This window comes from Pichia kudriavzevii, chromosome 2 (genome assembly GCF_003054445.1).
Source record: "Pichia kudriavzevii chromosome 2, complete sequence".
In the NCBI taxonomy this organism is placed as follows: domain Eukaryota; kingdom Fungi; phylum Ascomycota; class Pichiomycetes; order Pichiales; family Pichiaceae; genus Pichia; species Pichia kudriavzevii.
The window spans coordinates 1,911,727-1,938,563 of record NC_042507.1 but is presented as its reverse complement, the minus strand read 5'-3'; the positions used below and the strand labels follow the sequence as shown (position 1 = coordinate 1,938,563).

Below are 26,837 nucleotides of genomic sequence, written 5' to 3'. Positions count from 1 at the left end.
CGTACATATTTAGTCATCTCTTTTCTTTTTCCAGACTTCACAAGAATTGAAAGGTAAATAAATCTCATCAAGCTTTCACTTTTTTTTTTCCACCTCTGAAAGCTGCTTTTTCTTTTCAATGTTGTTTCTTTATCTTTTCTTTCCAGGTCTTCTCTTGTCTCTTTGCTTGTATTTCCTCTCTCAACTTCACATCCTCCCCAACTCCCCATTAGAGCCCCCCACTACCACTCCGTTCTACATGAAAAATGCGGGCGCCTCCGTCATGGGATAGAATCTCAGAAGTACTCTCTATTTGCACATTTGCCATGTTAGGAACATTGGCTCGAGTATCATTCCAGGATTTAACGGGGTACTCAGATGCCTACATAAACTATCCTCGAGGAACATCCATTTGGATTAACTTCACAGCATGTTTCATGATTGCCTTCTTCAACAACGTCCCTGCCCTGTGGGACACTATTCTGGAGGATTCAGATAAGAAAACCATCAAAGAACTTCCTCTATACCTCGGATTAACTTCAGGGTTTTGTGGCTCCTTCTCAACATTTAGTGGCGCAATAGTGGAGATCTTCTTTGCAACAATTGGCAGACCGGCACCCAACAATGGCTATCGTGTTATGGACTTCTTTGCCGCCTTAATCATCTCTTTTGCACTTCCCTCTTATGGTTACGTGTTGGGTCTACACTTTGCAAAGCTCTCCAACCATTACATTCTCACAAACTCCACTCCCATGTTCACCTACAAAAACTCAATCAGATTGCGTTTCTTATTCAACGTTTTGGGATTCGCAGCCTTCATCGCTAATATAGTCCTATCGGCAAAGTTAAATGTTAATTACTGGTACAAATCATCCTATTCGTTATCATTGCTAATTGCAATACCAGGTGCTCTTACAAGGTATTACTTGTCTTTGCTAAATCCAAAGTTTCCGAAGTTCCCAATAGGTACTTGGTTGGCCAATATCGTTGGAACATTACTGGTATCTGTTTTTGAACTATTATTAGGAGGTCTTAACAGAGAGGGTAAATTGATAATCTCAAATCATGTCCATAGATTCGCCGTTAATGCATTTATTTTGGGCTTTACAGGCGCTCTGTCGACAATGTCAACTTTCATTCATGAAGTGCACAACCTAAATAAACCTCACCTACAACACATATACTTCTGGGGGACTTTTGCACCAAGTCTTGCCATCATAATTGTCATTGTCGGGTCCTATGCATGGACTGAAGGTATGCAAATATAATTTTCGTTCGTTGTTTTATGTTACTCTAGAATCTTCGGGGTGTATTGACGTTTATTTCTGTATTAATATTTAGACTCAGCAGATAATTTCTTCATGACGCTTTATATACAATCTCTATGTTTTATAAATCTAGCTTATAGACTACTTTTCCCTTCTTACCCTTTTTGACCGCCTTCAAACTGCCACTCAGTTCGTTCATATTGAATGAGCTTCCTACATTGCCTCCATTATCTATAGGAGAGCTACTACCCCAAATGTTTGACCCATTGTTGGTAACTGGATTCACCCTAGGAATGACCTTCTTCTTAGGCGGTGAGGGCAGACTAGGAAATAGTTGTTCATCTATAGGTTTACTTCTATGCACAGGAGCAGACTTGCTCGATGATGTAAATGTAGATGCAACCGGCGGCAGTGGTGGTGCATTCCACACACTTTTATTTTTCTTGCCAGTCTGAATAGGGTTGTACCCTGGAACACCAAATCCGTTCACAGGCGGCGTTACAGGTATACCTCTTGTCTTTGGTGCCTTCTTCGTACTTGAGACAATATTACCATGGTTAACACCTGGTAAACTTGGAAACAGTTGTTTCGAGCTGATGCTTGGGGCAGCTTTAAGTTTAGACTTGGATTTCGGTTGTTCGGAGCCCCAAATACCTCTGTCCATAACGCTGCTAGAGCCTGGCAATGACGGAAATTTCTCTTCTAGTTCTCTATTCTCCAGCTGCGGTTTATTTATGATCTCCAAATCTCTCCTTAGTTTAGATTTGTTGGGATATAACCCACTTAATTCATAAATCAACAAATCATAATCCACATCCTTACTATCGTTAAAAATTTCCCTATAGGCATTGATTACATTTTGTGCACTTATTTTCTCCTTGCTGTAGTCAATATTTACATTTAGAAATTCTTGGAATTTCTCCTCGTTATAGTTCAAATAGTGTCTGGCTCTCTCTTCTAGCCTTTTCTTCTTCAACTCATAATCATTACTGCTATCAGCGTTATTTTCCTTTTTCGTAATTTTCTTCTTTTCGTTTGGAACAGAAAATAGCTGACTATTGAAACTACCAGAAAATAGAATATTATTCCCATATAAGGAAGAATGCTCCTTCGCAAGATGTGTCTGAAGTTCAAATTCATCTCTGAAAACAACGAATTTAGAGTCTAGACATGACTGCACATTACATGTAAAATGCGCATTCTTAAAATGCTGAGCTAAATGTTCATAGTTTCTGAAATACTGGGGATTATTTGGATCAATTTGTTGGCAAATATGGCATCTTTCGTGGTGATCTCTCATATGTACATATAGTTCATCTTCTGAGTAAAATCTCTTGTTGGAACAAAATTTACATTCTGGATGTCCCTTGAATCCAATGCTATCTCCCTTACTTTGATGTTGATGGAGTTGTTTCTTGTTGTATAGTTTTAGTTCACTGATAAAAGCCTTCTTGAACTTAGCACACAATTCACAATACTGTCTATTATGCACATCCTTCACGTGGTTGTTCAATTCCTTGAAATTGCTCATTCTTTTACCGTGAAGAGAACATGATTTAATTGGACATGAAAAGTCAAGCAATTTTAGTGTTTCATTTTTTGCAAACTCACTAGTATAACGAATCCCGTGATCGTTTTTGAATCTAGGAATTAACTGACTGGATTTAACTTGCTCAAACTTCTCAGTTTTCAAGTCTGCGGTAAATATAAAGTTGTGAATCTCTGAACGACAGACTAAACACTGGCTCTTCCTATACAAGGCAACATTTCTGAAAGAACACACATGACAAACTGTATGGTTACATGGTGACAAAGAGGCAATCCGGATACTTTCTGCACAAATCAGACACGTTTCTCCCTCTTCTCCTTCTTCAACGTGGGCGCTAATTGTTGGTGTTGGATCTTGACTACTCGATGATTCACTTCCATCACTACTGGAATTTAGTGTGGAACTTAAGGTTGAAAAGTATTTTCTTCTCTCAGAGACAGTTGCTGTAGACATGGTTGTTTGTCTTTGCTGGGAAGGTCTGATACCTGGCAGTTATATGGGGTATATATGCAATATGCTGTCCCTAAGCTCCATACGGGGAAACTCTCTGAAAAAAAAAAAATCCATGTACCCGAGCTTTTTCCTCTCATACAGACTCATTCACACGAAGGTTTGAGGGTGAAAAAAAAAACTGAAAAAAAATACCCCCTAGAAAGTGTCATAAGTGAATGTCAACTTCATCAAGGGGATACACACAACAGGACCATCCAAAGGACACCAGATGCCAGCATTCAATCTAAGTGCAACGGTAAATATCGTTCGGTTACTCTTTGACCCCCAACTCTGCAGGCCCACTGTAGTCATCCCCACTTTCAACCAACTGCCAACTTCCATTATTCCAAACAGAGACATTCGGGCGGTTGTGCTGGACAAGGATAACTGTTTTGCCCAGAATCACGACGATAAAGTCTGGCCGGAATATACTGCCAGGTGGGAACAACTGAAAAGTGCGTATCCAGGAGCAAAACTGCTGATTGTGAGCAATTCAGCAGGCACCAACGACGATGGAGGCCATGAGCAGGCTAAAATTATACAAGAGAGAACTGGGGTTACAGTACTAAGGCATTCGACGAAAAAGCCTGGCTGTCACAACGAAATCATGCAGTATTTCAAGGACGCAAATGTTTGTAACGATCCCTCACAGGTGGCTATTGTTGGAGACCGACTCTTCACAGATGTGATTATGGCCAACATGATGGGTGCACATAGTGTCTGGCTCAGTGTAGGTGTAGTGCAGTCCAACTCTCTTATCTGTAAAATCGAAAGGTGGTGGTATTCGACTTTTAATAGACCAAAGAGAGACTGACTGTGTAGGATGGTGTAAGGTGGTCGTTCTGGTAGCAACTTTCCCCTTCTTTTCCCTCACGGTGATATCGGCTCCTCCTCTTTTGAGTCCTTGTTTGTTTTCTTTTTGTTTACAGGATACATATCATACCCCTCCCAACGGAAGCAAAGAGAGTAGGGCGTCTTTGCTAATGACAACTAGAACAGTTAATCACTTCAAGACTTTGAGGGAAATCTTAGATTATAACGATAGACTAACGCACAACCTGTATACCGATGAAGAAACCTTGGCAACCCATGCACCCCACTATAGAATTAAGGAAGCAACCCTCTTTTCGGTGATTAACTGGAATGAGATCATGACCAATAGGAAGTTAATTGTTATTCTGATAACAATGATTTTGGCAACATTGGGCCAGCTAGCCTTCAGCTATGTCGCAATTGGTTTGGTCAATGTGCAACAGGATATCTCCCTTTTTTACGTATCCCAAGGTTTGAACCTACTTTTTTCTTATGTATTGCCTATGACAATGCTTACCGAAATTGATGTCGTTAGGGAAAATCCCCTTGAAAAGCTATCAACAGAAATTCAAATATATAGACGTTTGAGAGTAACTGCTGTAATTCAATTTTTGTGTACAGTCATATCGGGTATCACCTTGAACGTAATGATTACCGGTGGCCCATACACGAGAGAACGATTTGGGATAGGTGATGGTCCAACAGTTACTGAAGATGTCACTGGTTTTGTACGTTTGATTCAATTCATCTCGTTTCAGATCTCGTTGGTTGTTCTGATCTTAACATTTGTCAATTTATACATGACAGATCGCAAAATCAGATGCTGTTTTAATCGAGTTGAGAGGATGCAGAACACATCTGATATGGAAGTAATGTTTAATGATACTATACTCCAGCGTAGGTATAATCCGGAGTACTTCTAATTCCAGATATTAATGAGTAATAAAATCATAATTTAAAGTCAATGATATATCTATATCTATATCTATATATATATATTCAACAGTGGATGAATTGGAAGTCTCTCTATAGCAAAAAAAATCTCTAAAGATAAGCCATCCATAGTGTATCTGTGCTTGCCAGGTTTCTTGGATTTACAGCATGCGCAATCAAGTTTATAACCGACTGGCTACATACTGTTGTTCCGGCACTATCGTTGTTTGCTAATTGTTGGATCCTTTTTATCAAGTACTCTACATTAACGGTGACAATCTCTTTCAAGTTTGGCGCTTCAACATTCAAACCTCTCATTCTTTGTGCGTACCAGGCCTGAAGCTCGTCCTTGACAAACAAATTCAAAAAGTGTTCAATTTCGTACTGTGGGTCTCCCAGAGATTGTGCTATGGCCAACATATGCATTGATAATATACCTTCACTTCCGATCGGCCCAATTAATTCTTGGACATTTGGTGTTAACCTGAATGGAACAAGTTCTAGCGAGCAAAACATCGGTGCGGCACGTTGTGCAGAAACATCTAATGAACTATTCTGGAAAATATTATGTGGCGTTTTAGCTCCCGCAACTTCATATGGTAACATATCAGAAGTCCAAACTTTACCTGAACGTTGATTAATGTGAATTTTCTGAGGTTGCCTTGCGTTGATACACAACATGTATGTGGCAAATGCAAATGTTGCATATTGTGAACTAAATTGCTTACGGAAAATCCAGAAATCTTCAAACTTAGAATAGTATTTTAAAAAGTAGTTTTTCATAATTGTCTTCGGTGCAAATAATGATTGAATCGCAGCTAGAATTTCAGTTTTAACAATCAAGATATCAGGGCGTGGCAGTCTAGGATCATACGCTGCATGTAGCTTTTCGATGGTGTAAGCTAAAGGTTCATCTCTATCTTGACCTTTCATCTTACAGTATCTTTCATATATGTTGTACATGTTAATATACTTCTCATCATCCGACATTAATCTAATATGTGGAGATAATGGAACAGCAACAGGTAATGTAAACTCAATATGACGGCGTCTTGTCTGAACATTTCTAGACAACTGATCGTTGAATAATCTGAACAATTGGAAAATTTTCTCTTCTCTCCTGCAGTGTCTTGCAGCCGGAAATTGAACAGCAAATGTGTGCAGACTACCGTCGTTTCCACGAATGACAATACGCTTATAGCATGCACTTGGGCCACGAATCATTTGAATTGTTGGCATAAATCTCTCAATTTTAATAAAATATTGATTCGTTTCCTTATTCAGCAAGTATTGACCTGGTATCTCGATTTCTTCAAACTTCTGATGATGAAATTGGCTCAAGTGAGGACAAACTCTTTCAAGATTCACTTTACCGTATGTCCTATCAATCTTCTCCTCGAAACAGTCTTTCCATTTTCGCAACTTAGAAATGTATGTTTCCAGATTAGGTTTACTTTTAATCAAATCATTCTCAAACTCTTCTTTAATATGTAATGGTAACACAGTATTGGCAAATCTTACAATATTCGCCTCTGTTGCTGGCGGAAGCCTTGCATCTTCCTTCAAGTTGGCTAACCTATTATAATACAGTACACCATCATTGTAAAGTGCAACAACCAATCTGTATGCATCGCCGTCATGGTTAGATTTGAACCGTTGACTAATTTGATCAACTAAGGATTCCAGAGACAACGCAAGCAAAGGATATGCTGTTTTCAATATAGCCATAATTTCATCAACAATCAACCATGGTTTTGGAGAGTCATCTGATTTCGAATTCACTGAAATCTGAGAACCGGCCATTGGTGCAGCTCCTAACGATGGACTTCCTGCAGATGCATTCGTTAAAGGTGTTTGTTGTGATGCCGGTGTGGAAGAATTGTTGTTCTCTATCTTTACTGTAGGTGAGCCGACATGACGAACTCCTCCCGGTTGCATGCCGTGGGAACTCTCATTTGGATTGCTGTTTGCTAAATTCTCACTGTTTTTATTGCCATTGGTGTTGTTATTGCAATTATTGTTATTACTAACGTTATCATTGCTGTTTTTAGCCGCATTGTTAGCATTCTCTCCTGGTGGAACTGTTGATGTAGCTGCTGCACTTAATTGCTGTCTTTGCAAAACTGCAAATTCTTCCTTAGCTGTACGCAATTGGAAATGTAACGCTTGGGGATATGACTTGGCAATATTCACTAAAACTTTTTGTGCAAACTTGGCTTCCTTATGTGACAATGCAGAAAGAAGCTGAGGAATAAATGTAACCCAGTACCAAACAGGCATGTCTCCTTGGTGAGAATTAAAAGACTCTGCAAGAGTTCCAGTACTGTCATCCAAACTAATCAACCATAAAATTCGGCATAATAAACGACGTGCTTTGTTGCTTTTATACAAACTTGCAGCCTGCAAATAACAGCTAATAGCATGTTTTGCATACTCAATATCATCGGTCTCTTTAAAACGATGGTCATTGAAGAACCCCCATTCGGCCCAAGCATTTGGTAGATTTAAATCCAATTGAACAGCAGTTGCAAATGCTTGGTTAGCTTCATCCGGAACATTGAGCTTAGCTAAAAACATACCTTTAAGCGTAATGAATTCAGCTTTTTGTTGTGCTGCAAAGTAGACTAGATTGGTATTTGAGATAACATCCAACCCAGTGCTTAGTTCAGCCGGATTTTGATAATGACATTTGGCTTGTTCTCTCAACTTCAAAAATGCTTCTTGAATCTCTATGTTTGGAAGTGTGTAAATCTTTGTCAATTGATTAATACAAACTTCTGGCATGTTGTGCTTTCGAGCAACGTGTGCAAATCGATTGATAACCCATGCTATTTCATGATAGCCACGGAAGGCATAGGAATTATTATGGTTGTTTGTCTGTTGAAGAGCTGGAATCAGAGGAATATACACCTTGTTAATAACATCAAAAGCATGCTTTCTCCATGTTACAAGATCATTCCAAACATTTATATCATCCCAGACATTTGGTAAACGTTCCCTCCATGCCTGTAGAACACGTTTCAAATCCTGTGATTTGATGTCTAAATTCTCCGCTGTGGTTGAAGATAAACTCCTGTAAACTTGTGTAGCTTCCATAAATTCAACGTATTGCTGGAAACTATGTAGTAATGGAACATGTGCGTTTGTTAAACGCTGCGGCAAAGTGTACCACTTTCTTAGTGACAACTGAATACATTCATCCACTTGTCTGGTCACATTTTGGATACTTTCAGTATTTTGTGCATAGCTTTGAAGAGTTAAAAATGCCCTAAACATTTGTCTTCTAGGTGTAGGTACATCCATGACAGTATTGGTGGATTGTTCTAATGGCTCCTTGTCGGCAATCCAATCGGCCACCCTCCAGCCACATTCGAGTAGCAAATCTGTAAAACCTTCATGCTTAGCAAGTTCAGTTAAAATATCCCAACATTGCAACTTCTCAGCACATAGAATCCAATTATCTTCCCATAGAGAGTACTCACTTTCACTATACGGTAGAATGCTACTTCTTGCCTTGACTTGAGCTGTTTCATACATTTTCATAGCCTTGTCCCAAAGACCAACCTGCTCATAAGATAAAGCGGCGTTTGTTTCAAAATATTTAGAACGTCTACGCCACAGACCGTAAAACATATCATCTTCTTGAAGATTAGCATACATTTCAACTAATGCATCGCTATTTGTTTCTTTGATCTTTGAGTTTTCAATAGTCATATTAGACTCAATTTGCTCTAAAATACGAACTCCAGAATACCAGGCATCATAGTTAATGCCAAGGTACTTCACTAAGTGAGGAGGCAATTGCAAATCTGGGCATTTTCCAGCAGCTGTCAGCATGGTGTTAATCACATTTGGTTTTCCTTCCTGCTGACGCATATGATAATCTTTAGAAAGCAAAGTAACCAAGGCGTACAATAAGTCTGATTTCTCTTTCTGGTCAATTTCGTTATAAACAATAGGGAATAGAGTACACCACGAATTGTGAATTGCTTCTGGACTCTGGTAAGAAAGATCAAGCAACGGAGTAAGAATATCCTTGGCCTTCACTCTCAAATGTGTCGAAATAAAGTTTTCATGTTTTGTTAGAAAGTTGTTAATGTTATCACTTACATCTTCAACTTTTGTTTTAGGTAGGACCTCGCATATTTTAGAAAAAGGTGCTAATCTGTTCTCCTTTGAGGACAGTTTCAAATCATGTTCCACATCAAAAGAACCATATAATAATTGAGAAGCTTGGTTTAGCCATGGGTACTCGGATAGGTATTCCCAATTTTGTTCCCGGATGATGTAGAATAATCTATTACGAACATCCTTGTCCAAGGAGTTGTTCAAAATTGACATTAGCTCCTGACGAATACCAACGTCAGATATTTTAGTACCGACCAAGAATGGATGTTCCAACCTGAAAGTCAATTCAGTGTAATTTAATGATTCGTTCTTGAAAATATCCATAATTATCTCATAATAGGTATTTGTTAACTCAGAATCACCTTTCAACTCATAAATCATCATTTTAGATAAAACACCAGCCTTTTCCTTGACCGTTGGTGCAACTGCAGGCGCGGTGTCAAACAACCAACCTCTTACTATTTTTGCAATGGTTGTTAACAGCTCTTTATCAATCGACTTATCAATCAGTTGCACTAACACTGATAAATAAATTCTTCTTTGGTCTCCTAAATAGGCAATTCGATCTGAGCCAAACTTTAGCAATTTCTCAACAAGCTTTGTAGTCATCCTAGCTTCATACTCGGTATTACTTCCGTGTTCATTTACCTGTTGGTGTTTGCCTTGGCTTCCTAGGGTAATATGATCCTTCATCAACTTACTCAATGTTTTCAAAATAACGGGAATGTGGGGGTCCAATAATGATGGTCTGAATTCGGCTACGCTGGACAACATAATAACGCCTGCTGCAACGGAATCCATAACAGATAGGTCTTCCACGATAACAGATACTACGTACTTCATAAACTTTGTACCTTCACTTTCAATTTCTTCTTCTTCGTTGGTTTCCAGTTTTATTGCCTGCATGATCAAACAAAGGACACTCTGTAGGGCCTCCTGTATATCATGATTGTTTGATTTAATACATTTTTCAAGCAAAGCCTGCAATTCAGGTATTTTTTGAACGATCCATTCAGAAGTTTTCCATTCCAACGTCATGTTCAAAACTTCTAAACTGTTCAAACAGTAAACCAACATGTTGCTGACATTGGAATCGCTATTAGCCAAGAACTTTTCAAAAAACGAAATCTTGATTGAAACATCAGGCCAGAAGCCTGGAGCAAGAAGTATATGCAATATATTTAACGCTCTACGACCCAACTCATTCTCGGAAGCCCTTTGAGAACAGATACATGCAAACCGAATCAAAAATGTGATACACGTGTCTCTTTGGCAAATCGGAACAGAGTATACCTTAGGTAAACCAGGTGGGCCGCTATCAGTAAGCTTATGATGAACATCCACATCCATCTTATCAACATCAGCCTCGCTTTCATTGGAAACGCTTTTTCCAGGGAATTCTAGTGTGTTTTCTAGGGCAGACACTTCCCTTGAGGAAGCATCCTGGTAAGCTTCAATTTCAGATCGTTGCTTCCCTGCGATGTTTTCTGACTCAAATTTACACTTCACTTCCCATTGAAGAATTATTTCGGCAAGATCTATCGCCAGTATCTGGTTCTCTGTAGCAGCATTGTTCGCTACAGTTAGTTTACCCATAGCTGCTAAGATATTAGGAATGAACTGATCTCTGTATGGATAAAATAGATCCGGATGGTTAACAATGAACTGGTAAATATTAGTAACTTGCGTGACAGAAAATCCATCTTCTGATAAAATTCGTCTTGTCCAGTTAATGTATTCAGCATGTGGAACTGATTCTTCAGTAAGCAAAGGAGCAAGTAAATCTAATGATTGTTTCACCATGTATTTGACATCCCCATGATTTGCCTTCAATAAGGCAACAAAAACTTGCATAATAAGTTTTGATGGTGCACCAAACGCTTTAATAAAATACACGGTTGATATGTATGCAACCTGCTTCGACATATTGTCTTCCAAACTGATGAAATTCCAACAAAACTTAATAATTTCTTTTTTGAACTTTATCAATCGATCTGGGAAAAATTGTATTAATACTGAAGTAAGTTGTAGTAATTCGACCCTATACTTGTCGAATATAAATGACTCTAATTTTGGACTCTCAGTTCCGCTTCTCCATATTTCATCAACTATTGTCAACAACCAGGGTGCATCTTCTTCTCCGACCCCTAACATTGTCACCTGCTCGTACTTCCTCAACCCGTTATAATAACAGATGGGGATGATGGCATTATGTAATAAGTATATTTTGGTAATGAGGTTATTGTCGGAGCCAACCACAAATTGGACAAGCTGGTCTAAATACTCCCTGGCAGTTTCGGCCGTTTCGGCCTTGACAACATCTTCCAATAGAAACGTGGTGAACTCTTGGATGACAGGAATGCCATTGCTGACTAAAAAGTTAGCGAACTCAATGACATTCGAAAACTTCTTTTTATTAACCTTTAGGTACCTAGTATAAACATTTTGTAATCTTTCGATAGATTGGTCCAACTGAAAATGAATTGGAGATGAAACAGATGAACTTTTTTCATAGTTCATGCATTCCATGGTAATCTTACCGAGCTTCTTGAATATATCTCCTGAAGATGCAAACCATTCGTCATCGTACTTTGAAAGGGACTCTAAGGACTCCACTATATTAACGAGTATCGAATATTTAACATCATTATTGGCTTCATTCTCAATCAACTCCATAAAAGAGTCAATATTTTTCTTAAACTCGTCTCTCAAATTACTGCATTCATCTAGCCCGATAAAGTAGCTAAATCTGGAACCATAGTTTCTGGAGCCGATATGTTCTTTCATAAAAGCGATGGAATAGTCCGCAAAACGATTCAAAAATCTGGAGAGAGGTTTTCTAAAAGGAGAGGAATAATGGCGACGTAGATTTGTTTCAAGAAACAGCAAAGTTTCCATTAATTCTTTCATGAAAGTATGTGCTTGAGGTGGTAACAAATGAAAGATTTTAAAAATAGCAACAATTATCTGAATCGTGCTGTTGCTTTCAAGCTCTTGTAAGGAGATACGCTGCAACACTGGTGGTTGAGCCCACGCCATCAAATGATCAAGTAACTTTCTTCCAATCTCCACTTTGAAATACGAAATAAGAAGCTCGAGCAACCTTGCTAAAGCCTCCAAACCAGAAACTGTCAATTTTTTGTAATCAGAGAGATTCATAAGCATCGGGCGCAACCCGCTTTGAAGAAGCTCTTTAGGTAACTTGGAATTTTGTGAAAGAACCCTTTTCAATCCGTTATGTGCAGCATTGATTATCTTGGCATTTCTTGAGCAAAGAGTTTTGAAAAAAACGCTCAATATCCTGATTCTCACTTGACTATTTGAGAATTCTTTTTTCGTCAATGCCAAAGACAATAAGTCGATGCATACGATTCTCAATCTAGTAAGTTGCTCGGTGGTTGTGTGATCCGTAATATTATTAACGTTTACTAGAGATTCATCATCAGCATCAACCAGTGCCAATGCTTCAGATAGCAGCCTGTTCAATTCGTCGTTAAATTCTAAAAATGTGTCATTAAGTCCCAGACAAAAGGTAATCGCATCTATATTTCCAATTTGCATATGGAAAGGTAATGCTCTTAAAGGCTTACCAAAAATAGGAGCAAGTAAAATGCTTTTGCTTGGTGTAATCATAGTTGAAACCGGAACAGTAGTGACGTCGGATAACACTTGAATAGCCTCCTTCGCAGTTTCTCTGACCTTCATGTTAGAGTTACTCAAATCAAAAACAATTTGGCTGACAATTGACTGAAACCCTTGATGAAACACTGCTTCTTTCGAAACTTCTCTATTACAGTTTCTCAAAATGTCTAGGATTATATCCTTAGCAACTGTACACACTTCCGAAGGTACGTCTTCTGGAGTATCCCTCAAAACAAAGAGTACAGCCCTCGAAATTTCGAGTTGTCGAACCGCAAAGTATTCATAAGGAATGCCAAGCTCCTTTATCATAACTTTCAAACCAAGGCAACCGCCTAGTTTCTCGTAGTATGCTTCTTCAAAACAGCAGTGAATGAAGTTGGAACACATTCTCCTAATTGGCATAAACTTCAATGCATCGTGGATAGAACCAAATAGTGCTACACATGAGTTGAAGATTGTCTTCACAGCAAATATACCGGCAGCGCGTACTGAACTAATGTAATGTCCAAGAGCATATGATATTGCTTCATATATTGTGTTGGTATTCAGGAAATGTTTACCTTCATGGTTAGCAATAGAAAATTGTCTTAATAATTTGTGATGGTCAATCATGGCCTTACTCAGGCTTAATAACACGTAATGCTGGCAAATACCTTCAATAAGTTTATAGGACTCTTCTTTTGTGTCATCCATAGAAACAGCAAAAAATAATGATTTGAGCAACTTTATCAATAACTCCTCTTGGCTATCGAAATTCGCCGGATCTCTGGTATCGTCCGCCTTCAAGTATATCTCCATGTGATTTATTGGCTCTTTCCCCTCCTGTGTGACAAAAGTAACCACTTGTTGGACCTTTTTATTATAGTCTTCGGGTAATTTATCTGCACCAATCATGAGTTTTAGAATCGTGGTAAGATATTCAAAAGCACTTATTCTATAATGAGGCTTGAACCGCAAACTTTCAAGGGTACTGAAAGCAGTGTTCATAGCGGCAGTCATGCAAACAGGCACTTCGTGATCTATACCTTCAATTTTAAACAGTCCCTCAAGCTTTTGATCTGTCAATGTATTACCTATTAGATCTTCATGTAATTTTATAAAGCTTCTGTTTCTGCCGCCTAGTTTTCCCAAAATACGTAAAGTCGTATGTGAATGTTGATGATAATAAGGAAGTGGCTTCAAATGTTTCCATAGGGCCTTCATAATATCTTCTGCCACGGGTTCTATTATCGGATCAAAATATTCCGCAGTTAAATTATCAACACATAGTTCTAAAGTTCTCAATCCTTGGCTGATTAAATCTTGCGAACCATTCAAGGCATATACCAGAGGTTTCATAAGGTAACTAAGATAGGGAACCAGCACACTGAGTCTAACTGGAACAGTCAGACATAATTCCACATAGATGTCACGCTCATGTGGGCGACGTGCGGAGTGGATCAATCGATTCAATGATTCCAACAATAATTGTAATAAGGGCAAGATTTCTTTATAAAGTGACTCAAATCTTCCACCTCCAATACTCCTAAAAAGAGTTCTGATAAGATAAAAATAAACGATTGGTTCCTTCGTCTTGCTTGAAAAGTTTAGACAATCAAGAATCAATTTGTTTAAATGTGGAAGAATGACATTTTCGTTGGCAGTTGGAAACAAATTGACTGACATGAAACAAAGCTTGAACAACCTGATTAAAATGTTCGATTCAACTATATTCATATCACCTAATTCCTCAAGTTTAGAAACCACAAACACAATCAAAATACTAGAGATATTAGATGTAGTTATTTCACTTGCAAGGAAAAATTGAGGCAAATGAAGTAAAGCTGGGTTATCCAATGTTTGTTCGAACAAAGAGGGTAGTTGGTCTTGTATTATTTCGTTGAAAGCCGCAGGCTCCAGATAAATAAATATTGTTGCCAAAATTTCCATTAGATCTTTCTCTTCTTTAGATGAAGTTATTGGGAGGTTCGGACCCGTGATATCAAATGATTGTTTTAAAGAAGACGTGATGGCTGTTATTTTGGATGATTGGAAAAACTTGAGACCTAAAGTCGATTCTCTAAACAATCTCTTGAAAATATTAAGCTCTTCCACAGATATGATCCGTGCGCTTTCCTGCCAAACTTGGGGAGCATAATTATTCGGTGGTGGAACGTTACAATTTTTAAACCCATAACATATCGATTTGAGGAAAGTCATCAAAGTTCTAAACAGGTACCGTGCACTGTCCAATGGGTCTTGGGTTTGAGGCTGAGAAAGCTGAATGGGAAGCTTTCTTTCAATGTCAGCAAATGATAAACCACTAACAAAATCGATGTCACTGTCAATGTCCATTTTACCCTGATCAGTTAAATTTGAGTCCAAATGTAACTTATCAGATAGATTTCTTATGTGATGATTTTCGTCAATAGATTTACCTGTGAGCTCTTTACCCTTGGTTTCAAGGTTTTTAAGTTTGAGAGCCCGTTCTTTCCTCTGTAATTTAAATTCTTCGTGTTGTTTGATAATGTTATCATACTGTGAATTCAGAGATGCAAACCGTTTTCCAAAAGTGTCAATAATAAGCAACAAAAGTTCTCTTGAATCTGCTTTGTTTTCAAGTTTTAGAATTCTATCCATTAGATTCAACAATAGTTTTGCGCTCATTATATGAACAGTCTGTGCCAACGTATCATCCTGTAAATATCCACTATATGTTTTAACGCTTTTCCATATCTGCTCAGTAGTTAAACTAGTATTAACATGGATAAAATCAGCAACAATTGAGTAAGCCAAGGGTCTCAAAGTTTCATGAGACGTTAGGCCATCACCAATCAGGATATTGTCGTCAAAAAGTAAATCAAATTTTGGCAAGAATAAAGTTCTAAGATTTGTCGACAAAACATGCCTCGTCGCGTGTAACAGTTCTCTTCTAGCAGTGGATAGTTCCCTAGGACAATCTTGAAGAAGCCTAATGATCAAATCTGGAATTTCTTGTTGGTATGTCTCGATGTTTTGTGAAGCTGTTTTTCGAATGAAAACATAAGCCATAAACGAGGATGCCTTCACTTGAGCAAAATTAAAATCATTGTAGACTTGATTATTTCTTAAAGAAGGAGCAATTTGAACTATATTTGCTCCTGCTTGTTTTGCCTTTTTATGTTCTTCACGTTGTGCGGGTGCTTGTAGCCTCAACACATTAACAACTAAAGGTAAAATATCAGTCACTGTGGTATCCAGTAATGTTTTATATGTACTGTATAAAGATACTAGTGTTATTGGACATTCGGCAGCCATTTTGAAAGAATGAGTAGCTTTAAACAGCGTCCTAACGGAGTTTGTGTCATCTGTGGTGGAGAATTCGGATGGTGAAGATGCAGAAGTTTCTTTACTGTTGGAAACTGTATTATCCGTTGATGTGTCTGCTGCATTGTCTTCTTTATTCTGTGGTGCATCTTTACCTTCAGAATCCGTTTTACTTGTTCCAAATTGTTCTTCAACTAAAAAGGATAGATTTTGGTATATCTTCTTCAAGTACTCTATATATTCCTCGACTTTTGAAGACAGCTGATTTTTGAAAGCCTTATGTAATGAGGTGATGATTTTCATACATTGGAGACCATTTTCTTCGTTGTCGTTCTGGAGGATTTCCATCAAATTATCACAAACCGTTCCAGCATATGGAAGGAATGTATCATTATAGGGCAATCTGTGGATAATATCCAAAATCAAGTATCTAAGTTTATGTTCGTTGGAGCTTGAAATGAATGAGATCGGAACAGATGTAAGATGGCTGAAAAACACGTCTAGTAGCTTCTTCAAAAAGTATTCATATTCGTTGACACCTTGGTATGTTTCTAAAGTATCACATAGTTCGGAGAAAACAGAATGTTTATTTTGATAGTCTAATGACTCGTCTTGGAGTTTGGCGACAAATGAATCTAAGTGCTCCTTATAAGAGGCCATATTTCTATTTCAAAATAAAACAGCTTGTATTTTAGGTATACTTATTAAATGTGCAAATAAAACAATACAGCGTCCGCAACGCACGTGTATACAGCTAAAGAGAGGGTTTGAATGAGAAATCGAAAAGCCATGTAGTGTCTACGTAGAGCTCGTTAAGCACAATAAAGATTCTTCATAGCGAGAGGTGAAAAAAAAAAGTGGGAATCGTGTTTGACCCCTTTTTCCCAAAGTCACGTGACCGTTCATTAGGTGAAGGAGATGGGAAGAGAGTCAATGTGTTCCCAGAGGTGTTCGTAATCATAGAGGAGCATGTGGAAGAGTTCGAGAGGCAATACTGGAGGATTAGAGGTCTGTCCTGGAGCTTTCCCAAAGGAGAAAATAAGGTTCCAATAATGAGATGGTGCAAAAAGCATTGTTTGATCTTCACCTTCACAGGAGAAGACCTTTTTTTCCGAATTAATAGCAAAATCTGTAGTGGGCTCAATATTCTCTTTATTAGCTTCCAGAACTTCTTGGGTATTTGGGAGAATTAATAGATTTGCCGTAGTTGGATTTTTAACACATACAGACGGAAGCGTAGTTGAGATAATGGCTAGTGGGGGACGAAGATTTGAATGTAAACATGTTGGTCGTGCAATAGGCAACTGTTTAAAGTCCTCTAGTTTATTCAACGCACTTACTTTTTTGGCTGTCATCTCTTTCCCTTGTGTTCTTATACTCGTATTGTATTTCTCATTGTCACTTGAAACACTCCGTTTAAACAAAACAGTGTCGCTGACAACTCTACAATTAAAGGCACCACTCTTTCTATTTTTTAAATCTAAATTTCTTAAAGCCATATGTTTTATCCCTGTATTTCTTTCAAAAGTCAAGGTGCGTTGGCTGTTTCTGTCAGAATAAATCTCAAAGGACAATCCATTTGTTGTTTGGATCTGATTAAAAGTCACATTCTGGTTCCTCAAATCGGTGTCATTACTTTTGATTGATTGCACCATAGAATATTCACTGATGAGTTCCCCCCTAAAGACGCCTGCTCAAACTAGCTCGTTATTTTTAATGTAGGAAAGTTTTGGGTGCTCTAGCTCTCTGGATTTGCAGAACAAAAATATCCTACATTTAGAATGCTCCCATTACATCACAAAGGCTCAGCATAGGGGACATACACAAAAAGAGAGAATTTCATACCTTGCATGCGCCACATTTGGTTTCTTTTCTTTCCCTTATGTTGTTTATCTTTAGTTGCGCTTTACTTCAATATTCTCAAAGCGGCGCATGCGATGCTAACTTTTTTTTTTCTCCTTTTTTTTTTTCTATGGTTAAAATTTCAATAACCTTTTACCAATTTTTCGTCCTAAACGTTTGTGATCTTCTCTATTTGACAAGCAACGAGGAACGTTTCATAGAACAAGATGGGTAAGGCTAGAAAGACAAGAAAGGTGTCTGTCAAGAGGATGGTGAAAAAGGACGATGATAGAATAAAGAAGAACCTCAACCAAAACAAAAAGGAGGAAGATATAGAGTTAATCAAATCAGTACCTCAGGTATCATCTGCCATGTTCTTCCAATTCAACCAGTCAATCAAGCCGCCATACCAGATCATCATTGACACGAATTTCTTCAATTTCAGTATTCAAAAGAAAATCGATATTGTTAGGGGGATGATGGATTGTCTATTGGCAAAATGTATCCCCATGGTCACTGACTGTGTTTTGGCAGAACTAGAAAAGTTAGGACACAGATATAGAATTGCCCTTACTTTAGCCAAAGATCCAAGAATTCAAAGGTTAAAATGCTCACATAAAGGCACATATGCAGATGATTGTCTTGTAAGTAGAGTTATCCAAAACAAATGTTATATTGTTGCCACCAACGATGCAGACTTGAAGAGAAGAATCAGAAAGGTACCTGGAATTCCAATCATGAGCGTCGGAGCACATTCATATGTCATTGAGAGATTACCCGATGTTTTCTAATTTGCCTCTACTAGGCGTCTCTTCTCAAGATGAATTCTTTCTTTTGCTTCTTCTTCTTCTTCTTCTTCTTCTTCTTCATACCAAAGGAATACCTTTTGGCTTTTTATTATTTGTGTACATTAAATAAAGGAGTTAGGCATGTGTTCAGTAGCACTATTTCCTGATGTGGTTGTTGTACTACCGTAGGTTTGGGGCTTATTCTTTTTTTTTTCTACAATTTCGCACACAAATGGTTACATCTTGGTATATGTCAAGTAAATTTTATTGTATGCAATTAAAACAGGCTACTACTAAATGCTCTCAAGCATTGATTCGCATACTTGAAAATACGACGGACCAATATGTACGATAGTGATGACAAGATAGGTAGTGATGTGGATGAGAAAATTGAGGTGGACTCACAAGATGCTATTAATGCACCTCTGGCTCATTTAACAAGACAAACGCCACCAGAACTGCCATTAAGAGGCAATATTCCATTGGATGGAGACGCTCCACCGCCGTCCTATAACAACAATACCAGCGTGGGTGCATCTAGTTACATGAATATGGATAAACAGATTAGTATTGATCAGGACATCAGAGACAAAATTGCAGGATCACTCACTCAAGTGGAAACAAATTCAACTTCAGATTCTGATACTTCTGATGAGGAAGAGCTAACAATGGAAGATGTCTATACGAACATAGACAAAATGATTCGGAGAGATGGTGAAATGGGTGTTATTTTACCGTTAAGGGCAAGTATACTAGAATCGTACCTCTCTCCTCTATTGATGATCTTTTCACAAGTTCCAAAATTTAGTAATTTGATGTTAAAGCATGAATACCTCAAGTTTCCTTATAAACCGAACTGGTGGAATAGGGAACAATGCTCAATTGACTTGCCACTGATACAGGAAATAGAGAGGCTGGTAGCATTTTTGAGAGATGATTCTAATAGGGCTTTTGCTTCTCTATACAACCTAATTCACTCCATAAATAAATTAAATGATAAGGAAATCGAAACCATCAATGAGTTCCTAGCATTTTCTCTCAACCAAGTTTCCTCATTCTTAGGCTCTATTAATGGTGATTATCAAGCTACATTTGATAGTATGTTTCGTATGGTATGTGTGCCCGATGATGATATCGATCAGGAACATCAAATCTTTGCAATTCCTATTGTACAAGAAAATATAACATCTAATGTTCATGATACAATCGGAAATCGGTTAGTGGAAAGAGAAAGAGAACATTACGGAGAAGTCACTAGAAGAATTTACTTCAAAACTTTACCCGACATTGTCAACGTTGTATTTGAACCAGGTATGAATATCCCATCATCAGGTATGAATATAGAGGAGAAATTATATTTGCAGATGTACACCTTGGAAAACAAAGATATTTTAACCAGCTACGATGATGAAATTCGCCAAATTAAAGCAAGGCAGAGAGAGTTGACTCAAAAGCAGTTTAAGATGAGTGCGTTTTCAGGTAAAAGTGTTCGGAAATTTTTAGACGATGCAAGGCGCCATCTTTCAACCGAATCCACTAGGATTGGAATAGAAGAATCTAGCCTTATGGATGGAGAAGTTGAGTTTCCAGTTAAAGATAAGTATCTAGGAGCAGCCCAAAACATTGAAATAATTGCGGATAACATCAAGAAATCTTTGAAGGAAATAGAAAGTGAATTTCGGGCTCTCAATGCCAAACTAGTGGAATTGAGAGATAATCAATTCTCACTTGATAAAGTGTCTCAAGAGAGAAAAGATACCTTTGAGGCGCATATTCTAACTGGTGTCATAGTGAGCTCAACTCAATTCTTTTTGCGCAGTCGGAAAACAGGTGGCTGGAAAGCTATTGTAATAGATGATGAAACATGCAAAATGTACAAAGTATTTGATATTACGTTTGAAGAGATTTTGGAGATAATCAACGAGTACGTACAAGATGGATTTAGTGATGGCTTGGTGCTGACCTATGTCGAAGAAGATGTTTTCGCTCAGGGCGAATTTGAACCACTCAATAACTCACTAAAAGAATTCATTAAGAAGGACAATGCCAAACTAAAGGAACATGTCGAATTCATTAATTCGGGTGGAGACTAGGTCAATATAGGTGAGCCTGTTGCCTGATTCATTCAATTTTATAAGTTTACATACATCTGTAGCTGTCTAACCTTAGTTAATATAGCTGATGCACATATCCACTTCTGAAAGTTGGGGTCGATCGACGGACACCTGAAGTGGCTTTTTTGCACCTGTACACCGCCCAGAAAAAGAAATTTCAATGCACATGTGGCATGACCAAATGCGTACGTGGCATTTGTGTTGCTAAATTAATGAGAAAAAATGTGTTTGAAAAACTTACCAGAAGGTGGGAAGTAAAATTGGATCATGTATGCCTGAAGGATGTACTCAAGTCACCTCTTCTGATCTTTTCTCTTGAAGCATCTCAGAACTAAATGGCGTCTCGTGTATTTGCTAACACTTTGAGAGCATTCAACAGACTTTCTGGTATGTATTTGAACAGAGGCAAAGGGTAGCTTGGTGTTTGAGAACCATGGGCCCACCCGCCCTCCTATCAAACTCCCAGTTTTGACACCTTTGTGTAGAAAGAAATGAAACGCTTTTCATCTGATCAGAGTTACTAACTACGGATTGTTTCCCTTATTTTTTTATCTAGTTGCTGCTGTTCCAAGAATTGCACCAAGAACTTCGGTTAGATTTGCTTCTGCTTTCGACAGATCCAAACCACATGTCAACATTGGTACTATTGGTCACGTCGATCATGGTAAGACTACCTTGACTGCTGCAATCACCAAGGTCTTAGCTGATCAAGGTGGTGCTGATTTCTTAGATTATGCATCTATTGACAAGGCTCCTGAAGAAAGAGCAAGAGGTATTACTATCTCTACTGCTCACGTTGAGTATGAAACCCCAAACAGACATTATTCTCATGTCGATTGTCCTGGCCATCAAGATTATATTAAGAATATGATTACTGGTGCTGCACAAATGGATGGTGCTATTATTGTTGTTGCTGCTACTGATGGTCAAATGCCACAAACTAAGGAACATTTATTATTAGCAAGACAAGTTGGTGTTCAACATTTAGTTGTCTTTGTTAATAAATGTGACACCATTGATGACCCAGAAATGTTGGAATTAGTTGAAATGGAAATGAGAGAACTATTGTCTGAATATGGTTTTGATGGTGATAACACTCCAGTTATTATGGGTTCTGCATTGATGGCTTTAGAAGACAAGAGACCTGAAGTTGGTAAGGAATCTATTTTAAAGTTAATGGAAGCTGTTGACACATGGATTCCAACCCCAGAGAGAGATTTAGAAAAACCATTTTTGTTACCTATTGATGAAGTTTTCTCAATCTCTGGTAGAGGTACTGTCGTTTCTGGTACTGTCGAAAGAGGTACTTTGAAGAAGGGTGAAGAAGTTGAAATTGTTGGTGGTAAGGATGGTTCTATTAAAACTACTGTCACAGGTATTGAAATGTATCACAAGGAATTAGACCAAGCGCAAGCAGGTGATACTCCAGGTATTTTATTAAGAGGTGTCAAGAGAGACCAAATCAAGAGAGGTCAAATTTTAGCAAAGCCAGATTCCGTTAAGGCATACAAGAAGTTCTTGGCTTCCCTTTATATCTTAACCAAGGAAGAAGGTGGTAGACATACACCATTCTCTGAAAACTACAGACCACAAATGTACATCAGAACTACCAATGTTAACGTTACTTTGAAGTTCCCAGACACTGAAGAAGATCACTCCAAGCAAGTTGCACCAGGTGACAACACCGAAATGCTTGTTGAATTATTGTACCCAGTCGTCTTAGAGGTTGGTCAAAGATTCAACTTGAGAGAATCCGGTAAGACTGTTGGAACTGGTATGATCACCAGAGTTTACGAAGAGTAAACCTATCAATATTTTTCCGATTATATTCAAGACTATGATTTATATTTATATTTTTATTTAATTTTATTGGTATAACTTGTTTATAGTAAGGATTTCTGAATCCTTCCAATTATTTTTGCCATGCTTATAACATCAAATACTCAGATAATGTTTTAGGAGCGAGCAAAAGTTTACAACATTAATTTTTGTTGTTTTGCCACAACTTACTTGATTTTATTCCTGAAGATTGGCTTAATTTAGTTATTTGGAACCCCAAGAATAAATTAAAGATGGTGGTGTCCTACCTTCGTGTATTTCTAAAATTGAAATGATAGCTACTATTAGTTAATAATGTAATAGCTGTTATTGAACTGTAGAGTGTTGAGTTTGTATTAAATAATAAGATTGTTTGAATGTAAATAAAAAGAAGTGCTACTTCATAACATAATCGTCTAAAGTCTCATATAGAAACATAATAAGTAAAAACTTTCCCTTATATCTACATTTTGAAACACTTTGGTTTAATCCAAGGACTTTTTTTAGTTTTTATTTGTGTTTAAAAAGCGCCAATACATTTCTTGCCAAAGCTACTATCAGACACAATGACATCAAAATAAACTTTCGTTGTATATAATTTTTATTTTGCCCACACTCATTTTTTTTTAGGTGAGAGTCGGAAATAGATTAGTGAAGCAGAGTCCAAACAAATCTTGCAATCTTAAAGTCGTGGCAGCATTGAAGTAACACTACGTATAATATCAAGATGCTTTACAGCCTACATATTCATAGTTTTACAAGAAAAAAACGTGTAATGGGGCACAGGAATGGATATGGATCACGGAAAAATTGCAAGTGCAGTCACGGAAATTTTTCTACACCATTTCAAAAAGAAATTCCGAACACGGAATAACACCTTCAACATGATTTAAAACCTTAACATTCTCTTTGAAATATTCCATTAATTGTTCCGTGTGAATCCGATGGTTGGAGAAAGAAGAAAAGGAGGGGGAAGGGGGAATTCAAAGTACAGTGGGTATCAATTGTAGCTTTTGTTGGTTTTGGGGCTCATATAAAACTTGGGCCTTTCTTCACTTCCTAATGTGATGTTAGGCAAGAAAAAAAACATTGAAAAAGTATTTTTCCATGCTTTGTAAGTTGGATTGTGTAGCTAATGGCATACCCTATAGCTGGGTTTCACATTATTTTATTTCGATACAGGGGTTGCTTAATCAGGCGACAATTTTCTCCCCCTCCCTAGAAAAAAAGTAATTGATGTGCTCATAATTGTGTAATCTAAAGACAAGCGCGCATGTAAACATTAAAGTAACGATATAATTAAGTAATACCGGAAAAAACATAGAATCATACATAACCAAGTTTCATTCAATCCAAACAAAGTTGTACCATAGTTTTTCCGGACCCTGTAAGGATTCTTAATGTAGGGAACGGAAAGTACGGATAAAAAGGAGCTCAAAATATCCAAAAGAGAGATACATGATGTGTATATGAGCCAATGTAACGCTATTTACCTGCAAACGGCCAATAACAGGTGACCAATAGAGAAAGTCTAGGGGAAAGCCATTACAGCATTATGGGGGGGGGGGGAGAAGCTGGGGTAAATCCCAAGCTGGCCAATTCCTGCAAGATAATTTTCCTTTTCAGTCAACCCATTGTTCTTAAATTCCGTGCTCTAAATCAGATGAAAGGAAATGAAAAAAAAAGGAAAAACACGGAAAAATAAGTTTCCGCACCAGGGAATAGCTGTGGAAACCCCACCATCCCCGGAAGAATGCTATCCTTTATGCTGTTAATTATCCGACCATTTTCCTTTTTTCCGGAATGATATGATGTGCGAACGGACCGCTAACACACTAAGTGCAAATAGAATTTTTTTAAGGACCTAGTTTACTATTCTCGGTTACAGTCAATTGTGTATACTTAACGAGTAAATTGTGGTTTTGATGTAGTAGCAGTGCCTGAGAGAGGTGTCAAGGTAAACGTTATCGGTAGGAGCATGGCTGGAGTGGAAACGCGAGGAACGCCTTCTGGCTTGTCCCTCCCTATTTTTCCTCTCCCCCCCCCCGCATTAAGAATCGAGATATTAGCTCCTCAGGATGTATCGGAAGAAGCGAGGCATACAATTGTGTGGAGGCTCGGGATCCGAATATGACTATTCTGTTCAGTGAAAAGGGGGGGGGGAAGATTTGCCTATTCTTGTTATAACCCGCACCAGTGGCGGTGAGTTTCCGTTCTCCCGTTGGAAAAAAAATAGAAAAGTGGTGTGCCGGATTAACTTGGTGGTCCGGGTAAACTTGCGCGTTTCTTTTTCCAAGACTGTACGTGGAGTTTTTCCATTTGCTTGCAGATGCGGAAAAATGGTGTGGACATGCTTCTCCTTCTTGTTGAAAAATGTATTTAAGTCCCCACAAATCCCCCAACTTTCTCCACTTTTTTCACATTCTGTCTTAGCTTCTCTTTTGATTTTAATTTTTATCTTCTTTCAGCATCCAAACACTTTAAAAAAATCACTTATAATATATAGCATAGCACATTCAAGAGATGTCTTCTATATCATCTGCTGAAAAAATTAATGCATCTCATCATGATGAGAACTCCCCAAGCAATGACAATTTTGAGGAGAGCAACAATGCCGAGTTAGTTCCAAAAGCTTCTAAAACAACATACCTATTTGCAGCCTTTGCATGTATCATGATTGCCTTTGGTGGTTTCGTCTTTGGTTGGGATACTGGTACTATTTCTGGTTTTGTCAACATGCCCGATTTCGTCCATAGATATGGTCAAATTAATTCTGAAGGTGAAAAATATTTATCCAAATCAAGGACTGGTTTAATGCTTTCTATCTTTAATATTGGTTGCGCTATCGGTGGTGTTACCCTAGGTAAAACCGGTGATATGTACGGTAGAAAGAAAGGTTTAATGATGACCATGGTTGTTTATATGGTTGGTATCATTATTCAAATTGCAGCCGTCAAATCTTGGGTTCAATATTTTATTGGTAGAATTATTGCTGGTATTGCCGTTGGTTCGATTTCTGTTCTCGCACCTATGTTTATCTCTGAAACTTCTCCAAAGGCTATTAGAGGTGCATTGGTTTCCTGTTATCAATTAATGATTACCGGTGGTATTTTCTTAGGTTACTGTACAACTTATGGTACTTACCATAATTATGGTGATTCTAGACAATGGAGAATTCCTCTAGGTCTGTCATTTGCGTGGGCATTATTTATGATACTAGGTATGGTCTTTACACCAGAATCTCCAAGATTTTTGATTGAGCACGATAGAATTGACGAAGCAAAACAAGCTATTTCCAAGACTAACAAACAAGATGTTAATTCTGCATTTGTTATTAATGAAGTTAATATTTTATCTGAAGCTATTGAAATTGAGAAGGCTGCAGGTACTGCGACTTGGGGTGAACTTTTTACCGGTAAGCCAAAACTTTTTTACAGATTGGTCGTTGGTATTGTCTTACAATCTCTGCAACAATTAACAGGTAACAATTACTTTTTCTACTACGGTAACACCATTTTCAAGGCGGTTGGTTTGGATGATTCATTTGAGACTTCTATTGTTTTCGGTATCATTAATTTTGCTTCCACTTTTCTTTCCTTAGCTGTTGTTGATAGATTTGGTAGAAGAAAGACTTTAATGGGTGGTTCTACCGGTATGCTTGTTACCTTGGTTATTTTTGCATCCATTGGTGTCAAAGATTTATACGTTGATGGCTATGGCTCTGAAGCTAGAAAGCCAGTCGGTAATGCCATGATTTTCTTGGTTTGTTTGTTTATTTTCTTCTTCGCTATTACGTGGGGTCCATGTGTTTTCGTTGTTGTGTCTGAGACTTATCCTTTGAGAATTAGATCTAAGGGTATGGCTATTGCAACAGGTGCTAACTGGATCTGGGGTTTCTTAATTGGTTTTTTCACTCCATTTATTACAGGTGCAATCCATTTTGCTTACGGTTATGTTTTCTTTGGTTGTGTTGTCTTCTCCTTGGTCTTTGTCTTTGCATTTGTTCCTGAAACCAAAGGTCTTTCATTAGAAGATGTTGATGAGCTGTACAGAAACTACACTCCAGGTTTAGCATTTATGAAGAATTTTTCCAAGGAATCTGCAGAAGCAGTTGCGGCAGAAGAAGCCGAAGAGAAAGAATTACAGATGTCCAACCATGTTTAAAATAAATGAAACTTTACTAAAC

At 37.9% G+C, this 26,837-nt stretch overlaps 10 protein-coding genes across 10 annotated transcripts; 7 read left to right on the top strand and 3 right to left on the bottom strand.

Moving 5' to 3' along the window:
• Window positions 1-245: 245 nt before the first annotated feature.
• On the top strand, window positions 246-1,247 carry C5L36_0B09070 (uncharacterized protein; the record flags this gene model as incomplete). Its single annotated transcript, XM_029465284.1, has 1 exon — window positions 246-1,247. One exon carries the CDS (start codon window positions 246-248, stop codon window positions 1,245-1,247), a length of 1,002 nt encoding a protein of 333 aa, XP_029321143.1.
• Window positions 1,248-1,368: 121 nt separating this feature from the next.
• Window positions 1,369-3,249, bottom strand: C5L36_0B09060 (uncharacterized protein; the record flags this gene model as incomplete). The annotated part of the gene is made up of 1 exon (XM_029465283.1): window positions 1,369-3,249. The coding sequence occupies one exon, from the start codon at window positions 3,247-3,249 to the stop codon at window positions 1,369-1,371; it is 1,881 nt and encodes a 626-aa protein (XP_029321142.1).
• Window positions 3,250-3,517: 268 nt separating this feature from the next.
• Window positions 3,518-4,102, top strand: C5L36_0B09050 (uncharacterized protein; the record flags this gene model as incomplete). Its single annotated transcript, XM_029465282.1, has 1 exon — window positions 3,518-4,102. The coding sequence occupies one exon, from the start codon at window positions 3,518-3,520 to the stop codon at window positions 4,100-4,102; it is 585 nt and encodes a 194-aa protein (XP_029321141.1).
• A 169-nt stretch (window positions 4,103-4,271) lies between these two features.
• On the top strand, window positions 4,272-5,024 carry C5L36_0B09040 (uncharacterized protein; the record flags this gene model as incomplete). Its single annotated transcript, XM_029465281.1, has 1 exon — window positions 4,272-5,024. The coding sequence occupies one exon, from the start codon at window positions 4,272-4,274 to the stop codon at window positions 5,022-5,024; it is 753 nt and encodes a 250-aa protein (XP_029321140.1).
• A 121-nt stretch (window positions 5,025-5,145) lies between these two features.
• On the bottom strand, window positions 5,146-16,749 carry C5L36_0B09030 (uncharacterized protein; the record flags this gene model as incomplete). The annotated part of the gene is made up of 1 exon (XM_029465280.1): window positions 5,146-16,749. One exon carries the CDS (start codon window positions 16,747-16,749, stop codon window positions 5,146-5,148), a length of 11,604 nt encoding a protein of 3,867 aa, XP_029321139.1.
• A 245-nt stretch (window positions 16,750-16,994) lies between these two features.
• On the bottom strand, window positions 16,995-17,744 carry C5L36_0B09020 (uncharacterized protein; the record flags this gene model as incomplete). Its single annotated transcript, XM_029465279.1, has 1 exon — window positions 16,995-17,744. One exon carries the CDS (start codon window positions 17,742-17,744, stop codon window positions 16,995-16,997), a length of 750 nt encoding a protein of 249 aa, XP_029321138.1.
• A 414-nt stretch (window positions 17,745-18,158) lies between these two features.
• Window positions 18,159-18,722, top strand: C5L36_0B09010 (uncharacterized protein; the record flags this gene model as incomplete). The annotated part of the gene is made up of 1 exon (XM_029465278.1): window positions 18,159-18,722. One exon carries the CDS (start codon window positions 18,159-18,161, stop codon window positions 18,720-18,722), a length of 564 nt encoding a protein of 187 aa, XP_029321137.1.
• A 341-nt stretch (window positions 18,723-19,063) lies between these two features.
• On the top strand, window positions 19,064-20,812 carry C5L36_0B09000 (uncharacterized protein; the record flags this gene model as incomplete). The annotated part of the gene is made up of 1 exon (XM_029465277.1): window positions 19,064-20,812. One exon carries the CDS (start codon window positions 19,064-19,066, stop codon window positions 20,810-20,812), a length of 1,749 nt encoding a protein of 582 aa, XP_029321136.1.
• Window positions 20,813-21,168: 356 nt separating this feature from the next.
• On the top strand, window positions 21,169-22,636 carry C5L36_0B08995 (uncharacterized protein; the record flags this gene model as incomplete). The annotated part of the gene is made up of 2 exons (XM_029465276.1): window positions 21,169-21,220; window positions 21,390-22,636. The coding sequence occupies 2 exons, from the start codon at window positions 21,169-21,171 to the stop codon at window positions 22,634-22,636; spliced, it is 1,299 nt and encodes a 432-aa protein (XP_029321135.1).
• A 2,538-nt stretch (window positions 22,637-25,174) lies between these two features.
• Window positions 25,175-26,815, top strand: C5L36_0B08990 (uncharacterized protein; the record flags this gene model as incomplete). The annotated part of the gene is made up of 1 exon (XM_029465275.1): window positions 25,175-26,815. One exon carries the CDS (start codon window positions 25,175-25,177, stop codon window positions 26,813-26,815), a length of 1,641 nt encoding a protein of 546 aa, XP_029321134.1.
• Between the last annotated feature and the right edge of the window lie 22 nt (window positions 26,816-26,837).